The sequence below is a fragment of the Lynx canadensis genome, chromosome X (genome assembly GCF_007474595.2).
Source record: "Lynx canadensis isolate LIC74 chromosome X, mLynCan4.pri.v2, whole genome shotgun sequence".
Lineage (NCBI taxonomy): Eukaryota > Metazoa > Chordata > Mammalia > Carnivora > Felidae > Lynx > Lynx canadensis.
In genome coordinates this window covers 99,124,661-99,146,013 of record NC_044321.2, presented here as the reverse complement: position 1 = coordinate 99,146,013, position 21,353 = coordinate 99,124,661, and the positions used below count along the sequence as shown (strand labels likewise).

At 34.9% G+C, this 21,353-nt stretch overlaps 1 protein-coding gene across 4 annotated transcripts in view; it reads right to left on the bottom strand.

Annotated features, from left to right (window-relative positions):
- STAG2 (stromal antigen 2) overlaps positions 1-21,353 on the bottom strand; it is a 139,273-nt gene that overhangs the window by 34,182 nt on the left and 83,738 nt on the right. For all 4 annotated transcript variants that reach the window (XM_030306208.2, XM_030306211.1, XM_030306209.1 and 1 more), the window contains exons 10-23: positions 20,321-20,444; positions 19,163-19,261; positions 18,952-19,031; positions 13,347-13,454; positions 11,879-11,990; positions 9,827-9,944; positions 9,322-9,425; positions 7,755-7,847; positions 7,533-7,622; positions 6,736-6,939; positions 4,488-4,558; positions 4,078-4,165; positions 3,908-3,988; positions 2,014-2,106 (exon numbers count right to left, since the gene is read on the bottom strand). In XM_030306208.2, the coding sequence (XP_030162068.1) occupies positions 2,014-2,106; positions 3,908-3,988; positions 4,078-4,165; positions 4,488-4,558; positions 6,736-6,939; positions 7,533-7,622; positions 7,755-7,847; positions 9,322-9,425; positions 9,827-9,944; positions 11,879-11,990; positions 13,347-13,454; positions 18,952-19,031; positions 19,163-19,261; positions 20,321-20,444 (1,465 nt within the window). The remainder of the gene's footprint in view (positions 1-2,013; positions 2,107-3,907; positions 3,989-4,077; positions 4,166-4,487; positions 4,559-6,735; positions 6,940-7,532; positions 7,623-7,754; positions 7,848-9,321; positions 9,426-9,826; positions 9,945-11,878; positions 11,991-13,346; positions 13,455-18,951; positions 19,032-19,162; positions 19,262-20,320; positions 20,445-21,353) is intronic.

The window sequence follows — 21,353 nt, the reverse complement described above, 5'->3', positions numbered from 1 at the left end:
AACACCCAAAAAACAAATAATCCAGTGAAGAAATGGGCAAAAGACATGAATAGACACTTCTCCAAGGAAGACATCCAGATGGCCAACCGACACAGGAAAAAATGCTCAACATCACTCATCATCAGGGACCACAATGAGATACATCAAAACCACATCATCAAAACCACAATGAGATACACCTTACACCTGTCAGAATGGCTAACATTCACAATTCAGGCAACAACAGATGTTGGCAAGGATGCGGAGAAAGAGGATCTCTTTTGCATTGCTGGTGGGAATGCAAACTGGTGCAGCCACTTTGGAAAACAGTATGAGGGGTCCTCAAAAAATTAAAACTAGAACTACCCTACGACCCAGCAATAGCACTACTAGGTATTTACCCAAGGGATACAGGTATGCTGTTTCCAAGAGGCACATGCACCCCAAGTGTTTATAGCAGCACTATCGACAACAGCAAAAGTATGGGAAGAGCCCAAATGTCCATCAATAGACGCATGGATAAAGACGATGTGTATACACACACACACACACACACACACACACACACACACAATGGAGTAGTACTCAGCAATCAAAAAGAATGAAATCTTGCCATTCACAACTATGTGGATGGAACTAGAGGGTGTTATGCTAAGCGAAATCAGTCAGAGAAAGACAAATATATGACTTCACTCATATGAGGACTTTAAGACACAGAACAGATGAACACAAGGGAAGGGAAGCAAAAATATACAAACAGGGAGGGGGACAAAACATAAGAGACTCTTAAATATGGAGAACAGACAGAGGGTTACGGGGGGGGGGGGGGGGGGGGGGGATGGGCTAAACGGGTAAGGGGCACTAAGGAATCTACTCCTGAAATCATTGTTGCACTATATACTAACTTGGGTGTAAATTTTAAAAAAATTAAAAAAATAAAAAATACACTATAAATTAAATGAACAGTATACCCCAAAATGAAAAAATAAAGAGTACCCAACAGAACACAAACTGCTGAAAATAGCACTTGTGATGACTGCTAGGGATCTATCCCAATGTGCAAAGGTTAAGGAGAATGAAATGGCTAAAAAAAAAAAAAAACCCTTGATATCACAATAACCATTTTCACTGTATCATCATTAATATTTCTTATAACAGGATTATGAAAATGTCTTCCTCACAGAAGCATTTAAAAAGCATATGTCCAAAAAACCTTAATCCTCTACTAGGGAATTAAAACTAACCAGGCTCTTAGTCCAAGGATCAGAATTCATTTTACAGATGGGAAAATTACCTATGGCAGCATTTAACAATATATATTTCCAGAATGAGGAGGTAAATAGTAGTAATGAAATCATGAGGGCATATGAAGTGCGAAGGTAACTCTTTGAAGGCAGGAAAATGATTAAAATTTTTATTTCAAGTCCACAAAAGGAAAAATAATGTACACAATCAGGATGAACAGGAATATCAGTCTCTATCTGATAATATTCTCAGAGATGACAAAAACTGTATGGACCCATTCTCCTCCCTGAGGCACACTTGTACTTGTTCATTTCAATGGGGAGCCTGCGTGGCTCAGTCGGATAGGTGTCCAAAACACTTCATTTTGGCTCAGGTCATGATCTCACACTTCGTGAGATCGAACCCCATTTCAGGTTCTGTGCTGACAGCACGGAGAGGGAGGCTCTCCCTCTCTGACCCTCACCCACTCACATGAACTCTCCTGAAATAAAGTTTTTTAAAAAAGAATAACTTACGTAATTTCATGCATCTAATTTGTGTATATGGGTCTGTTTACCATGTGAGTCATAAAGAAACAATAACAGAATAACTACAATATGAGGGTAATCTACAATACAACTTACAGATTCCACATGAAATACATTAATCTATTTTCTGAGCATCATATACATGGACAGATACAAGTCATTTCTACTTTGCTCAACCTCAGTATTACTTTAATTTTCTGTATTAGTTCAGACATTTGTAAAGGTTGCTTACAAAAGATGGCTATCTACAGTAATTACTAACCTGCTCCTTAACAGTAGTATTCACGTTGGTCAGGTAATGCTGACATATCTGACAGAATACCCTCATCTGTTTCTTTAAACGCAGCAAGTCCTCCTTGAAAAATCCAACATAAACAATTTAAGATATTGTATACAAACCTCATGTATTAAGATACTTCAAATTACATAAAATATATCATATGTTTAACTATATTAACTCTGTACATTAGAGTTACTTATTTATTATTCATCAGAACGAAAAAGACAAATTAGACCATTTTTCTTAAAATTTGCAACAAATTGCAGCTTTAAAAATACCAGGTATATTAATGGGTAATATCCTAAGTGGTCTGGGTCCTTTAAAAGTAGAAAACCTATATGACTATATATGGCTATCTTTATAAATCTACTAACTCAGAATGTGTAAAGATTTATGCTCCATCATCGTTTTGTAATTTGAAGGGTAGCCAATTGATGACGAAATTAATTAATAATAAAAGAGACGGTATCTTTTATTTCTTACTTGAAGTATACCAGTTGTACTTTTTAAAAACAGAGATGGACAAAAATCAGTTTCATGGTATTGCTCCAATTAAAAAAAAATTAAGGTCTTATAAACATACAATAAAAATAAATCTTTTCCTTACATTTTTTTTCCTAATTATTTACCAATTACCTTAAAATATTAAACTATTCTACAAAGATCATCCTCACTAATTTAAGGTATAACCTTGACCCATCACCTAATACTGGATCCCAAATGATAGAATATGAATATATTGTAATAGACCATAAAGCTAAAGAAAAACAAGTTTAACTTGGAGATTGATTTGGTAAAGAAAATTCAACCAAGCTTCAGAACAAGTTTGTATTCAGTAACATTCATTTTTATCCTTTTCCTCTACTCAAAATATAATCTCCTTTCCCATTTTAATTTTTAATTCAATGCTTCTGACTTAGACGAGCAGTCATATTTGCTAATATGGCTACTGTTCCTACTAGAAGCTTGGCATTGAGTTAAATAAATTTCTTGGGTGTTTGACAAAAGTACACTAACAACAATACTCAATTGTTTTTTCAAGGGGGAAATATCCATTTGTGGATAAACAGCATCTTGTGCATTATCAACTCAGAGAAATTCTAAGCATTTAAAATTATTCTGTGATTCTATGCAAAAGAAATTTATTATCAAGACTATGGTTTTTGAGGGAAAAGCTATGAACAACTAAGTCTCTATCTTCTAGAAAGTGCTTAATATTTATAAAAATATTATATAATACTTAAGGCAACATCTACTACACGTACAGCGCTTAAGCTTCTAGTTTACAAATCAAAGGGGCAGTACTGCTTAGTTCAATTACTGAACACATCAAAGATTACCATTATGGATAAAATTCTGAAAGTTCTACTACCTTGTAGCTGCCACATTATACTCAACCAGAAAGTGATTTATCATGAATTTGGAACATCAATAGAAAGATCTAGGTATGAACAAAGTGATCCCAAAACAATACTAAGGCCTATGAAGATCTAGGGGCAACTGGCTTGTTATCATCAATTTATATAGTCCAATAGCTGTATGCTGGTTTCAAAGGCTCTTGGTCATAATTTACAAAATCTGTATTTCTATATGTTCTCAATACTATTGAGAATATGGACGTACATAAACTATGCCACCTTAAAATGTGAAAGAATTTTTAATTTAAAATCATGCCTTGAATCATAACATATTAATGTTCTTTCACTGAATATATATCAAACTACAAAAAAAACTTTCTAATGGTATACATGCCTAAATGGTACTTTAGAAATAAGCAACACTTTACTGGAATAACTGATCTTACTAAATGTGTACGTGTGCTGAAAACAGTTAATGACACTGAGCGTAATAAGAACCTCACAGGACCACCACAAACCTTTGTAGAGCTGCTTTCAGTTATCTTTGCAAGCTGCCAAAGGATCACATAGTGAGTACACTGCAGGGCATGAATAACAATCTGTAAAAAGAAAAGAATACAGTTAAAATTAAAAAGTCACAAGTTTTCATTCTCAAAGTTAAACATGTAACTTGAAAATAAATAAAAACCTGTTCAGGCATGTCTCCATTTTCAATTCCGGTTTTCAATAGTTTGTAATTACAAGCAAACAAATCCCACTTTGAAAGATCATGAGCACTGTAAAAGACAAGTTATATTTAAACGTTAAGCTTAATCACTTCTAGTGATTTGGGACTTGAATGTTAACAAAAATGCTGTTAAAGTAAATAAAACAAACTTTTTAACATGCACCCGCAACAAAAACGAAATACGTTTTAAAAAGTATGGTATTTGATAATTTGTCAATTATTCCCCAATTCAGAACATGATTCTACCAACTACTTTTTATATAAAAGTGCAAGAAATCTAGCAGAATGTGATAACATTATAACCCTAAAACACACAAACTGGTTTTGATTTTGCTCGTTTTAAGATATCAGAATATTAAAATTCAACTTACTTATGAAAAGCAGTGATTCTCTTCAATGTTGACAATACCTGATATGCATCATCTTCATCAGGCTCTTCCCCCTACAAATATTAATTAGACAGCATTAAACCTTAATAACTACCCACATGAAAAACTTTAGGCTATCACATTGGTGATACCACCTTGAGAAAAATAACCTAACACCACAAACTAAGTTTCTCATTCAATACCTAGTCTGTTCAAATTTAAAGCAGTATGGCTGGAGTAATGAGTCAATAGAGTTGTTATCACAGGTACATTATACTCACGAAAGAAAAACTGAGTGACACTCTCCCCTTTCCCTTAACGTAACCTTGACACAAAACTAGGAAGTAATTTACTCTTTCACAGTAAAAGATGTATTAGGACAATAAAGAAAAATATAGTAAAGGACAAACAAGAGATCATAAAGACAACACCTAAAAGATAAAACCTAAATGAACGAAACACAGTGCTCAAGAAAGACATATTGACCTTTGTGAGTATCAATTTTCCAATTTAGAGTAACTTAAGTTTTTGAAAATTTTATGAGTCTTACTGCCATGAAACTTATAATTTTTTTTAAATACTATCAAACTTACTATACTGAACCCTGTGTCTCTCAAAAAACATTTTGTTTCTAAACTTGAATTTTTCTACACAAGTAATTAAACTTAATTAATCCACTGCTTGGGGCGCCTGGATGGCTCCGTCAGTTAAGCATCCGACTTCAGCACAGGTCATGATCTCAAGACTCATAAGTTAGAGCCCTGCATTGGGCTTTGCGCTGACAGCTCGGAGCCTGGAGCCTGGAGCCTGGAGCCCGCTTCAGATTCTGTGTCTCCCTCTCTCTCTGCCTGTCCCCCACTTGGGCTCTATCTCTCTCTTCTTCCAAAATAAATAAACTTTTTTTTAATTTAAAAAAATAATAAAATAAACTTAATCCATTGCTTGATTTTGACTTAACTTCTCCTAGTCACAATCACATCTAGCCAACAGTACAGCCATTAAATTTTTTAACTAAAGGGGTGCCTGGGTGGCTCAATCAGTTGAATGTCTGACTTTGGCTCAGGTCATGATCTCGTGGTTCGTTGAGTTCAAGTCCCACATCGGGCTTGCTGCTGTCAGCCTGTCAGTGCAGAGCCCGCTTCAAATCCTCTGTCTCCCTCTGTCCCTCCCCTGCTTGCACTCTCCCAAAAAATAAATATTAAAAAATAAATTCTTTAACTAAGAAATGTCATCATTGTACATTAACATATTTGCACAGACCTCCAATTAAGCAAAACTTAGTAAGCATGGAATGTTACACACACCCAAAACAAGAAAGTTAAAGAAGTAACAAACAAGAAAACTGAAAATTACAAAGTCCATTATGATTTTTGTAACATTAATGACAAAAGTTAGGTAGAAAAGGCTAAATGCATTCATTTGAAAATTATGACATTTTATTTTATGCACGTCAATTACTGTTAGGTATGTATTTCCAGAAAATACAAAACTCAAAAAATACAAGTGTATTTGAGTGTCACAATTTAAGTCTCTTTAGGAATATAATAGAACAAAGGAAACCCCCAAATGAACAGTGGCTATAACAGCAATTTTTTTTTATTAAAAAAAATTTTTTTAGTGTTTATTTATTTTTGAGACAGAGAGAGAGCATGAACGGGGGAGGGTCAGAGAGAGGGAGACACAGAATTGGAAGCAGGCTCCAGGCTCTGAGCCATCAGCCCAGAGCCCGACGCGGGGCTCGAACCCACGGACCGTGAGATCGTGACCTGAGCCAAAGTCGGACGCTTAACCGACTGAGCCACCCAGGCGCCCCTATAACAGCAATTTATCAAGGCTTTACAATATCAAAGATCATTAATTGCCTTTCCTTAGTAACACTGTCAAAACACTAAGAAATAGCCTTCTTTTATGAGGCTACATGGCCATAGTTTAGTTCTACTTTTCTGTTCCATTTATACCCTAATTGCCTAATAGCTTCTGGTTCAGCTAAACCCTGGTAACTTCTGAGATCTTTTTTTTTTTTTTTTTAAATTAACAAAAGGGGAGGGAGTATCAGTTTTGCTTCCACCTTCTCCCAGTCACAGATTCTTACCACCTTCCCATTTTGGTGGAGTAACAGTAACATGATGAATCAAAGAACAAAAAGTCTGAACATTTTTAAACATACTGCTAGGGACTATGACCAGGACACATGAATAATTCGGTTACTGAAGGGGAGGAACCCAACTGACAAAATACTTGTAATATATACCTCTTGCAGAAAATCTTCAAGAAGCCGGTTAAATTTATCTGCCAACTCATCTATCAGTTGACTTCTTGAAATATCTACCCTGTTGAAGATTGTGAACTCTTCATTACAGAGTGCATGGTAAGTTTTAGAACATGCTTCCAAAACATCTGTATCTGTGTGCTTCTCTACAATATTCCGGATCTGTCGTAATAAGGCATCCAAATGCTGCAAAATCAAAGGTTTTTTTTTTTCCAGTAAAACTAAGGAACATATAAATAAAAAAAACACTAAGGTACATATGATAGGCACAGAAAGACTACACCTCTGCGACAAAAAGCTTCAAATATGGTAACTCTACAACAAATAGGGCATACATTTTGATGTTTTTCCAGTTGTGGAAAATAAATACAATAACCCACCCATACTTATTTCCTCAGATTTAATGGGAATAATATTACCAATCTCATAGGGCTTTGGTGAAAATACAAAGAAGTTACAATAGTTCCTGGAACACAGTAAAGGTATTCAATGAATATTAACTGCTCTCATTTTACAGTTACTATTATCCAGTTATCTAACCCCAATCTCCATAAATGATCAGATATATTTGCAATGAGGGTATGGCTATGGGCATGAATCAAAAGGAAGCCTCATTAATGCCATTCTTTAAATCCAACTTAGAGAAAATAAAGAAGATATATAAAATGTAGGTTTCCTTTAGCATTAGAAGTTTCAAAAATATAAACAAACAATATGATGAGATGAACTAAACCAATAACTTTTGTTCAAGGTGTCTTTACACAGAGAAAACACTGTACCTTTTCTAATCGTCCAGTGGTATATATTTCCAAATCAAAATACTGAGGCAACTGCAACAAGTTAGTCACCTTTTCTGCATCTATAGAATACTTTGAAATAAAAAGAAAATCATGACAAAACATCACAAAAATGTTAAGTAGACATTATGATAAAAATCTGCACGGCATTTCCAAACAAATCCTGTAATTTCTTAGAAATACTCTGACATTACACAAATGTACCTTAGCTAATAACTGAGGAAGAGCCACAGCAAAAAGTTCAGTGATTTTTGTCCTGTCATCCAACTGGGTCTTCTTCTCCTTCGCTGTCAGCACCTGAATGAACACAGCAATGCTTTTAAGTATTTACTAAACCTATTAACATTGTTAGGTGCTCAAGTTCAAGTTAAGACATACAAAATAAGCAATGAAACTGTATTTTAAATGATGGATACTAAAATTTCTACTATAAAATATGAAACCCAAAAGTAACAGAGAATAACCTGCACAATTATTTTAAAAGCTACCTAAAATAACAACAATAAAAAACTTTGAAGGATTCCAAAGGCAAAATCAATACCCAATTAGACTAACCAACTCTACCATTAGATGAATAAAGAAGCAGTTAGGAATAGAAAATGTAGTTTAGGATCTTCTATAATAACGAGATTGAGTAGCATTTCAGCATACTCTAAGCTATGGGCCATGATCCATGGGTTATGAATTCAACATAGTAAGTTACTATCATCATTTAGAAAAACAAGAAAAAATGGAAAACAAAGTAAGTTACATACTGTAAGTTTCAGTATTGTTTGATGAAGTTTTATTTCAGTTACACATAAACACACATATATAGGTGTATACCAGGTGACAAACCATGTATTTTTATGCCTCATAATCAAAATGTTTAAAAGGCTGGTGAATTATTGGTTTACAATGCAAATATATGTGAACTTTGCAGTGATACCTTAAAAAATAATCCAAGGAAATAGGTATTTCTCCATTTTAATGAATAAACATGTTTTAATTTCTAATTTTTATTAAAAGAAAGAGAAAGCAAGTCTACAAATAAACCAAAACACAAAAATGGACCATTCTAGGGGCACCTGGGTGGCTCACTTGGTTAAGCATTCGACTCTGGATTTCGGCTCAGATCAGGATCTCGCAGCTCAAGAGATGGAGCCCCATGTCAGGCTCTTCCCGCACAGTGCAGAGCCTGCTTGGGATTCTCTGTTTCCCTCTGTCTCTGCTCCTCTCCTGCTGTCTAGTCTCTCTCTCCCTCTCTCAAAAATACATATATATATATTTTTTTAAATGCCCTTGTGAGTTATATTTAGTCTTGAGCAGAGACTATCACTGTATCTCCTGAAGTAACTACCAAAGTATCTTATGGAAGGAACTCAAATTTTCCAAATTGCTAATGCTTTAAAATTTACTTCTAACACATATTAGCAAAGATCATCTGAAAAATAAAATTTAAGATTCAAAAATATGGCTCTATAGTTACAAACAAGAATTTTTTTTAGGGGTGCCTGGGTGGCTCAGTCATTTGGGCGTCCCTTCGGCTCAGGTCATGATCTCACAGTCTGAGTTTGAGCCCCGCATCGGGCTCTGTGCTGACAGCTCAGAGACTGGAGCCTGCTTCGGCTTCTGTGTCTCCCTCTCTCTCTACCCCTCCCCCACTCGCACTCGACCTCTCTCTCTCAAAACTAAAATACAAACATTAAAAAAAAATTAAAAACAAGAATTTTTTTAATGATATTGAAAAGGCAGAAATATACTTTAAAATACTGAAACTATACTGACATACCCTTTTTCCTGTCCCTCTTCCCACAGGAGGATGACATTCAGCTGCTTGTCTAATGGTACAAAGCATTATTTCAATCAGAGCACTCTCCTGTCTGTCTGTTAATGCTGAAAAAAAAAAGAATCAGAAAGAGTTAACCTGTTTCTTTTTCCTATATGCCACTTATAAGTATTACATAACAATTCCTTCTGCCTGTGACAGAATCTGACCTAATGTACTAAAGAATATCCCATTACTGTATCACTAAAAGGATGAGAACAAGGTAAACGATCCTGAACAGTACAAATCTGTGCATCACTGGTCCACAATTTGACCAAAGATATGAACACAGATACCAGGAGGAAAAAAATCAACAATATTGACAGCAACTACATCTTTTTACATAGTATTCGTGTATATGAAAACACGATTATTCACAAAGATTTTCAGTTACGTTTTAATGTTAAATACAAATGGAATAAGTATAATCCATTTTCAAAACTGTCTAGACAAGAAAACAACCACTTACCTTCTTCTCCACTAAGTGGCTCCTCCAGCAACAAGCTATTCATACATTCCCAGTCTTTCAGTAGCTCGGTAGCACAGTCCCACATGCTGTCCACAAGGTATGCTGCATGCTCATGTAACTAAAATTTAAAAAGAGCAACGTGCTCTTAGACAAATAGTACACTAGCCTTAACTCAAAGGAATGGAAGCTTTGTTGGCACCACGTACAAACTCAAACAGCATGTCTGTTTGTTGAGGTCAAATGGAAAAAAGGACAAAGAAGACACTTGCCTCAGCTTGCTGTGTATAAGTTAACCTAGTTAGGTAGTATCATTAAATATTCCTCACAATAATCATTAAACAGTTTACAAGAAAATTAATTCTGAAAAGATTATATGCATTTAAGTTTAGTGCCTATTTTGACTCAATACTACATGAATTAACTACAATTATACTGGGATTTTAATACAATTATACTGGGATTTTAATTTAATGGGGGTGATAATGGTTACTTAAAACATAAAATACATGTTTAACTTATCAATTCAATATATAAGCATATTATTTCTCTTCATTCTGTGAAGCTTAAAAGGCCCTATAGCTTCCCAACTCATTTTAGGGAAACAACATTACAATAACACCAAAAGCTGTCAGAGACATTACAAATAAAACAATGTATGGACCAACATCTTACATGAATATAGAGGGAATAGAAACCAGCAATATATAAAAAGGATAACAGATCACGACTAAGTAGGTTTTACCCTAAGAATGCAAGGTTGGTTCAAAATTCAAAAAACCAATCAACATAGTTCAATTATTAACATAATGAAGGATACAATAAAACAATCTTAAGGGACACAGAAAAAGCATTGGACAGAATTTGACATCCATTCAAGATAAAACTCAGCAAAAGGGATAGAAGGAAACATCCTCAAATAAACAGTTACACAATACCCATAACTAATAAGAGAACAGAGAGATATTGGACACTTTTCCACGAAGATCAACAACAATCCAAAGGTGTCTACTCTCACCTATTCTATTCAACATTCTACTGGATGTCCTAACCAGTGCAATAATGCCAGGGAAGGGGTACCTGGGTGACTCAGTCTCTTGATTTTGACCCAGGTCATGATCTCACAGGTTTGTGAGTAAGAGCCCCGCATCAGGCTTGCGTTGACAGTGCAGAGCCTGCTTGGGATTCTCTGTCTCCCTCTCTGTCCACCCTGCTCCCAACTAATATGTGCACGGTCGGTGTGTCTCTCTCTCTCAAAAAATAAACAAACAGTGACCAAAAAAGTAACACCAAGGAAAAATGGCATAAATGAAATGAAATAAACCTATCGTTATTTGCAATGACTTGATTGTATTATTAGAGAAAAACTCAACTATCTATTAAAAACTCATCTATTAAAAACTTACCCAAATAAGTGAATTTAGCAAAGTTACAGTTAAGAGGTCCATATGCAAAAACCAACTGTATTTCTATATGCAGAAACAATTAGAAAATTTAATTAAAAGACTCTAAAAGTGATTAAGTGATACAGAATATGGACACCAAAAATGTATGTTGGATTCTCTCAAATTCTTGTCAACAGGTTTTCAACCTGAAGGAGACCTAAGAGCTGATGTTAAATGTAAATCCCTATCTCCTTCTTTACAACAAAAGTAATAAAGCAGGTACCAAATACTGAGAACGAAATGCAGGGTCTGTGTTAAGAGTTTTACATGGATTAGATAGCTAATTTCTTAGGTAACAAATTATTACCCATATTTTTACAAGGGAAATGGGGCAGAGAAAAACTAAGTAACTAAAACAAAGTTATACAAATAATAATCAGAGGACCCCAATTGGTCTTTCTGATTCCAAAGCTCATACTCTAAGCTCTGTACATAAATCCTATTATTTGAACATCTTAAGAAAAGTCAAAAGTTTTTTAAACTTTGTGTAATGGGTACAACTATTCCATCCAAGATTTTCTGTGATATGTGGAAGATTTTAAAATATACATTATTTCAACCTTTTCTCCAAATTGTTTTGAACATACGCATAAAATGAACATTAACTAACCTCACTTTCCAGAAAGAAAAAAACCAATGTCTTCACAAGGTTGGCATTTGGACCTTGTCGTCCCCTTCTTTTCATCATTCCGTCCTCCTCTGGATCTCTACGACTGAAGAGCCTACAATCAACACAAAAGGTTTACTTTTAAAACAAAAAAACCGTATTTCCTAATAAAAACAAACTGTCTGGATTCCATATTTTTAGCATCTAACTAAGGAGAGTAAATGAAACCTGGGTAGGTAGAGTACTGTACAACATGATACCCAAGTAAATAACTGTTATAAACCTTTTTAATTTCAAACTTGATAGTACTTCTAAGTCCTCTTAAATTAACTTCTCAAGTTAATTGTATGGAGTTATGAATTATTTCTTTTTAAAAACATTACTGCATTTTATGCAACCATTCCTTTTCATAAAAATATTATACTAGCCTATATCATTTATGCCCTAAATCTATGATACTCATCTCTTTAAAACTAAACATGTATTTTCTTTCTATCCTTCTTGCAATTATCCCAAAGTCTGAATTTAGTGGCCTCTTTCTATGGACATCATGGTGTGGTTTTTCCTTATATATGACAAAAGAGAACCATCACTGGTAGCAACCAATAGAAAAATGGAATATGAACATTTTATGTCATGTAGAACTTTCTAATAAAATTGCTTCTGCCAAATAGGCATTTTAATAAAATCTCAAAGATACATAGTTTAGTCCATGTGGTTCAAATTGTTCTCTTTAAAAGCCATTACATAACATTTGCCGAATGTTTTCTGTGGCCAAGATATTCACACTGCTATCCATACTACCTGATCTGAGGTGTTGTAGCAACATGAAAAAGATTGTAGGATTCTTGGGATTCTTATGTCACACTATATCAAACACTTGAGGCAAAACCTTTTAATATTTTCTAAAGCAAAACAATTACAGGCTTAAGACTAAATATTATATTATGGGGTACCTGGGTGGCTCAGTCCGACTTCAGCTCAGGTCATGACCTCACAGTTTGTAAGTTCGAGCCCCGCTTCAGGCTCTGTGCTGATAGCTCAGAGCCTGGAGCCTGCTTCAGATTCTGTGTCTCCTTCTCTCTCTGACCCCTGCCCACTCACACTCTGTCTCTGTCTCTCTCTCGAGAATAAACATTAAAAAAATTTTTTTTAAAAAACTAAATATTACATTAGGAAGGGCAATATTTGGAAGCTGACATGGGAGAAAAGAATGAAAAATTAGGAAGAGGTCAGTCTTAACATGACGATATAGATATATTTTTATATATTTTATCCATTAAAAGGCATTTCCCTTTAAAGATTTAACTTCTACAAATCAAGTGAATTGGAGAAAGGTTTAAATGTGAAAGTTACACCTTGTACTGAATAATTTTTTAAATGAGTTATATACATCTTTAGTATCAATTACAGCACAAGGAATTACTGTCATAAAAGTATACTTTACAAAATAACAAAAATATAGGTTTACTTTTTGTAGAGAAATTCCCCAGCTGCTACTGCTACTGGCCGGTGAGCTGAATAAACCAGATGGTAGACATTTTCACAATCTTCTGCAGTAAGAACTTCTTCACTACTCCTAAAAAAATAAATGAGCAGGAGCAGTTTCAACAATGACTTAATTTTAAAGACACTGAGTACAACAATCCGTGCTCATACATTAAAAAACAGTACACTTTTACTAACTTCTGTTTAAAAAAAAAAAGAAAAAAAAATCAACCTTATTTGAGTATCATCTGTCAGTAAAAGCTTACACTGACAAAAGAGCTGCATATTTTTTAACATCTAAGATCAATGGGAGGAAAAATTAGAGTGAATACCAAATGTACTGAAATATATGATGAAGAGAAGTGATAATGTGACAAGGATGCAAAAGAGAAATGAAGACAGAATAAAAACTGATGTAAAAAATTAAGTGGTGGCATTCTAAGAGCTTAGAGTTAATAATCACAGAAAATACTCTCTGTACTTCATAGTGATATTAAGAATATCACAACATTAAAATATACCAACACCCCAATTCTCTCACAATGATGAATACTTCATTTGCCATGTACTGAACACCATAAGGCAATGCAAATAGATTTTTGAAATAGTTAAAATTCAAGTGCCAAAGACCTTTAATTGCAATCTATCATTGGAAAAATCTTACTAAAATGTACTGCTCATTTCCCTGATCTCATTTTTAAAAAACAAAATAAACCTTGGGGTGCCTGGGTGGCTCAGTCGGTTAAGTGGCCGACTTCAGCTCAGGTCATGATCTCATGGTTTTTGAGTTCGAGCCCCACATCGGGCTCTGTGCTGACAGCTGAGAGCCTGGAGCCTGCTTCAGATTCTGTGTCTCCCTCTCTCTCTGACTCTCCCCAACTTGTGCTATGTCTCTCTCTCTGTCTCTCAAAAATAAAATGTAAAAAAAAATTTTAAAAACACACAAATTAACCTAATAAAATCCTCTTGGTAAATAAAAGTCATTATTAGGCCCATCAACCACAGTACCTCAGGGTAAACCTTGTTAAGTTCTTCCCTTATGGACTCTGTATTCAGGGTCCTGGCCTCTGGTACCTCCTTCACCCCTAATATGCAATGTAGGTTTTTAGCATTATATGTAAATTGAGAATCACAGGACCACCAACACAGAAAGAAGTCTAAGTATGTTAGATGGTTAGATGAGGAGCTCAGATCCTTTTTGGTTTTCTGCTGTGCCCAAGGATTCCAGAAGTCTGATGTCTAAGGAAATAGTACTTCTCTTTAAGAGAAACAAAGCCAAAATGTTACAATTCAAGTTTCAAAAGCATTTTGACTTACTCCGTGTATAATACTGAATCGTTATTGGAAAAACCATTTGGGTCATTTTCTTTAATTTTTTAATGTTTATTTATTTTTGAGAAAGAGAGACAATGCGAGCAGGGGAAGGGCAGAGAAAGATGAAGACACAGAATCCGAAACAGGCTCCAGGCTCTTAGCTGTCAGCACAGACCCCGACACGGGGTTTGAACTCACTAAATGCAAGATCATGACCTGAACAAAGTCGGATGCTCAACCCACTGAGCCACCCAGGCGCCCCCACTTGGGTCATTTTATAATTAAAAAATATATATATACTGACTCAAATCAATGTGCAGTAGTTCACTCATTTTAACTGTTTGAGAAGGAATGCTCCTGACAAGTTCCAGTGATGAAGTATGTAATAGCTGAATCAACTAAATGGCTATTATCCTTTAAAAAAATATTGAAAGATATCCGTAAGGTATTACAGAGGAAGGGAGAAGCTACGGAAATACACGTAGAGTACTATTACTTTCTTATTTATTTCAGAATTATTTCAATACTTTCATAACGTATACAATATTTATAATTTTTAAGTTGAACTAAAAAAGAAAATGCAATAGTTAAGAATGCTCAAAACAGCTATTATCTTACATACTAATTTAATTCTTCCTCTATTGATAATCATTTAGGCCATATCAAAAATTCTATTCAGGGGCGCCTGGGTGGCTCAGTCAGTTATGCATCCTACTCTTGATTTCAGCTTAGGTCATGAGCTCACTGTTCGTGAGACCCAGGCTCATGTCAGGCTCATGTCAGGCTAGCTCATGTGCTGCCTGCTTGGGACTCTCTCTCTCTCTCTCCCTCCCCTTGCCCCTGTTCGCACGCTCTCTCCCCCTCTCAATAATAAACATTTTTTTTAAATTCTATTATAAACAATGCTATGTTATAGAATGTGAGCAACTAAAATTTTGAACATAGATACTGTCAAGCTTCTTCCCAAAAAGGTTGTATCAATTTATAGTCACATCAATAATGTTTAAGGACCTGTTTTTGCACAGCTTTAACAAAATAGTGTATTAGCAAACACTTTTGTATATCTGTCAAATGACAGGTTAAAAAAATGATCTCATTTTAATATACTTGTCTCTATGTGTGGCTCAACATCTTTTCATATGTTTAAATTTTTATTTTCTTTTCTGCCCATGATTTGGTTTCCTGACTCTGGACTATTTTTGGGTTTCTATTCTTTAAATTGATTTACTGAAATTAACTCCTCTGATAAAAAAATATTTTGCCCAATCTGTCATTGGTTCTCTGTGTTTGTGGTATTTTATGTCATACAGACATTTTAAATTTTTTATGTAATTAATTCAATGATTTTTGTTATGTCTAGGTTTTATGTCAAGCTCTGAAAGATCTTGCTCAGTCATTTTACATATCAAATAAAAATGTTTAATCTCCCCCAGGTTTTCATCTAGTACTTGAATGGTTTCACTTATTTGCATTTAAACATTTCATCCATGTGGAAATTACTTTTGTATAAGGAATGGGATGGGAATCCGATTTTATTTTTCCCCAAATAGAACCTAGTTGTCACAAAACCATTTCTTTTTTTTTTAACCATTTATTTTCTTATAGGAAAATGTCACCCTCACCCTATACTAGGTTCCCTGACTCATTTGTGCTTGTCTCTATTCTTTATTCTCTGCTACTAATCACAGTCTATTCACACACCAGTACCGAAATCTAAAAATTACTATGGTTCTACAATATGACTTAAAATGATACTGCGCAGGGGTGCCTGGGTGGCTCAGTCTGTTATATGCCAATAAAAGAGTTTAAAAAGAGGAGGGGGAGAATTTTATTGGGAGTCCTAGGCAATGCTAATTTTAACCAAATCACTTCCAGCCATTTGTGGACATAGGTAAAAAATAATTTATTTTGGGGGGCGCCTGGGTGGCTCAATTGGTTAAGCATCCAACTCCTGATTTCAGCTCAGGTCGTGATCTCAGGGTCATGAGATCTGGGCATGGAACCTGCAAAAAATTCTCACCTTTTCCCTCAGCCCCTCCCCCATGCTCGCTCACTCTCTCTCAAAAAAAATGTTAAAAAAAAAAAGGAAAGAACATAATCTTAGAATGAACAAAGAATATCCTTTTTTAAAAATAATTCTGGGCAGTCATCACTCACTAAATGTTTTTATCACAGCTTCACTGGCTACCATTACATGATGAATTTTCCATACGAGTGTCAGAATTAGCATGGTACGTTAAAAAAATCATTTTGCAATTATTATTTGGATCATGCTAACAAACTAAATGTCCACTGACAGATGAATGGGTAAACAAAATGTGGCATAAACATACAATGGAATATTACTAAGCCTCAAAAGTAAATGAAATCCTGATACATGCTATAACATGAATAAACTCAAGACATTATGCTAAGTGAAATAAGCCAGATACAAAATTACAAATACTATGTGATTCCAGTTATAGGAGTTTCCTAAAATAGTCTAATTTATAGAAATAGAAAGTAGAACCGTGGTCACCAGGGGCTGGGGGGGAATGAAGGAATAGGGCGTTAGTGTTTAATGGGTAGAGAGTTTCAGTATGGGATGATAAAAATAGTTCTGGAGATGGATAATGGTGATGGCTTCACAACAAAATAAACATACTAAATGCCTCTAAACTATACACTTAAAAAATGTTTAAAATTGTAAATTTTTATTGGCTGAGTAATATTCCTGTGTGTGTGTGTGTGTGTGTGTGTGTGTGTACATGTGTACACCGTATCTTATCCTTCATCTTTTGATGGGACAGATTACCTGCTTCTTAAACTTGGCTATTGTAAGTAATACTCCAATAAACATAGAGGGACATATATCTGTTTGAATTAGTGTTTCCATTTTCTTTAGGTAAATACCCAGTAGTGGAATTACTGGATCCTATGGTACTTCTATTTTTAGTTTTTTGAGGAACCACCATACTGTTTTCATCTATAAAGAACTCATACAACTCAATACCAAAAACATCTGATTAAAAACTGGACAGAGGACCTGAACAGACATTTTTACAAAGACATACAGATGACCAACAAACAAATGAAAAGACGGTCAACATCACTAATCATCAGGGAAATGAAAATCAAAACCACAATGAGGTATTACTTCACAACAGTCAGAATGGCTAGTATCAAAAAGACAAATAACAGTGTTGGTGAGGTTGTGGAGAAAATGAACCCCTGTGCCAAAGGGGAGGGGAATGGGGCAAACGGGCAAAATGGATGAAGGGATTAAGAGGAACAAATTTTCAGTAATAACGTAAGTGACAAGGATGAAAAGTGTATCATAGGGAATATAGTTAATAATACTATGATATACATATTGTGGTGAGCGTTTCATAATATATATTATTTTTGAAATACTATGTTGTATACCTGAAACTAATTTAATATTATGTCAACTACACTTCAATTAAACATTTTAGGGGCATCTGGGTGGCTCAGTCGGTTAAGCATCCGACCTCGGCTCAGGTCATGATCTCACGGTTCGGGAGTTCAAGCCCTGTGTCGGGCTCTGTGCTAACAGCTCAGAGCCTGGAGACTGCTTCGGATTCTGTTTCTCCCTCTCCCTGCCCCTGCCCTGCTCATGTGCATGCTCTCTCTCTCTCAAATACAAACAAACATTAAAAAACAAATTTTTTAAAATATGATGGTAAATTTTTCTAAAAAGGAAAAAATATTGCATCACTATTACATTTGAACATAATAGAATTTTCTTTTTTAGTCTTTCTCTTTTTTTTTTTACTCTCAAGTTAGTCAACATAGCCATAGTCTTGGCTTCAGAGGTAGAACCCAGTGCTCATCCGAAAAAGTGCCCTCCTTAATGCCCCCCACCTGGGGCGGGGGGTGGGGAGGTTAAATGCATAAAAGAATGTTTTAAATTCAGATTGTTTACAGAGAAATTTCAGTAAATACTATTTTCTAAAAGAGTGACAAAATATAATAGGCATATTTAATATACTCAAGTGTTTAACTTTATTTCAAGGGCACCTAAGACAGTGAAATGGAAAGGAAACTGGCCATCAGAATGGGAACACATGAATTCCTAGCTCAGTTAAAATATTCTACTCTAATGGTTTCCTCTTCCTGTTTCTACAACCTTATGTGAGAAAATTAAACTTCTAGCTGTAAAAATTCTGTGACTTAAGTAATTAAAATTTAAAACCAGATAAATTTAAACTATATACTCTAATGTTTTATTTAAACATCTGAACATTAATAATATGCAATAAATACATACTTACTGTAAAACAAGAGTAAGTAATTTTATTGCTTGTACTGCAACATCATATTCTTTGTCAAGGGTCATAGATACAATTCTATCCTAAGGACAAAAAAATTAAGATATTTTTAAAGTAAAAATTAGAAAAAAAAATTTTTTAAAAATAAAGTAAAAATTAGAGAAAAATATTTTCAAACAACAGGTAATTTTTAAAAACTTAAAGTTATACTAACCTTGAACCGACTGGTAAAAAGCTCCAGTTTGGAATTAAGCTCTTTGTTATAATAAAGCCCTTGTAGAGCAGTGAGACATTTGAGTCTTACCTCACCTTGCTAAATGAAACAAGAGGAGAAAATGCATTAAAACTCTGCATATCTTCAACGTGAATATTCAAGACATAAACAGTATTTTCTACTTTAAATATTTAAGTATCTTCCATACAATTCTCCAAAACTTTCATTTTCAAAACCTCTCATCCCTGATAATGCAAAAATAGAAATCAATACATACATTTAAGACTAAAGACCTTTTGGGTTACTATTTCTGTAGGTCAAATGAAAATTTTTTGAAAACTTATTCAGAGCAATACTACCGTGAAAGACAATAGTAGAACATTTGACAGTAAGTTTTCCTTCAAAAAAAGTATTTGTAAAGGATGTATGCTAAGAACTTCAAGGCCAGTGAAAAGGTAGCCTGAGAGAAAGGTAGATTAACAAAAAACAGAAAATAAAAAAGGTCAAAGGCAAAGTAATTTATAATCTGGCAAAGATATGTGTTTATCAAAGAGAGAAGAAAAGTTAGAAAAATTTTAAAAGTATTTAGCACTCACATATTAAGAATCAGGACTCTTCTGACTGCTCTAAGAAATGCCTGACCACCACCTCATACATGATTCTAATGTTTCGTTACAAAAAGTAATTCAAGATTGATGTCCAAATCAGTGGCCAAGATTTAAAAGTCTAGGAGACTTTTATACAGGAGACCATGTTCTCATGGAAAAGATAGAAAAGAATAAAAGAGAGGGGCCTATAGGAATGTGGTCCCAGTTAGGGGCGCCTGGGTGGCGCAGTCGGTTAAGCATCCGACTTCAGCCAGGTCACGATCTCGCGGTCTGTGAGTTCGAGCCCCGCGTCAGGCTCTGGGCTGATGGCTCGGAGCCTGGAGTCTGTTTCCGATTCTGTGTCTCCCTCTCTCTCTCTGCCCCTCCCCTGTTCATGCTCTGTCTCTCTCTGTCCCAAAAATAAATAAACGTTGAAAAAAAAAAATTAAAAAAAAAAAAAAAAAAAGGAATGTGGTCCCAGGCATACCTATACACAGATACTCCTCACGAATGAGAGCTGTAGATAGCTATGCCTATATGTACACAAATATTCTATAAGAGCATATCTCACCTTATCATGCATAGTCCAACCAACATACTTTAAATAACTGTCATTTAGAAAGGCATCACTATACATTTTCATCCAAATGCCAATTTCTTCAATGCAAATAGCTCGGATTTCAGCTATTGCATCACTAAATGAAGGAAAGAAAAATTACATATATTAGTGCCACTACAGCAACAGGATTTGTGATTTAGTCAAGAGATGCCAAATACCTTTATGGATTACTGGGGATTTAAAAGTAGAACTGATGCATGACACCTGAATGCTTACAGTCTATTTGGCAAAGCATAATAGTCATCGCATGAATATTTAAAATTAAATAAAACTACAAACAAAATCGAATCCCTCACCTTTTATATCATGCCATATCCCAGCCTCTGCTCACACCTGCTGGGCACAGTGTGTTCAGAAAACAGCAGGCACACTAGTCTAGTTAGAGCATAATTTTCCAGGAGAGAATTAGGTACACATAACATTGAGGCCAAGCTAAATTTGGATTTGAATGTCAGACTAAATTTATTTTGAATTCAGCCTATAGATACTGGTGAGTTACTGAAGGCTTCTGAGCAGAGGAAGAACAACAAAAGAATGTTTTAGGAAAACTTTAATAATCTCTAGGTATGAGAAATGGTGGGAGAATAGACTAAGATAATGGTGACACCAGAAACAAAAAGGAAAAAATGGACAAAGGGACATTACAAAGGAAGTGATTCAATAATTGACAAGTTGAGGAAGTGAGGGAGAAGTTGAATAAAAATGTGACCAACATTTAAAGAATAGGTTAGAGGAGAAACGGTGATAAGATTACCTATTTCTTTCCTCTGCTCATTCAAAACAGCAAAACGAAACAAAACAAAACGAACAAAAAAACCCCTTAAATCTATCCAAACTTTCCCACTGACACGCAAAACAGTAGAGCCCAGAATTGTCATGCATAGTTTCTATTAACATAGTACATCCAAAGGCAATGAAGTATTCTGTGCTCTGAGTCCTAATCATAGAAGTAGCTTCCATCTGCTGGGCAGCTCTAAGTCAAGCA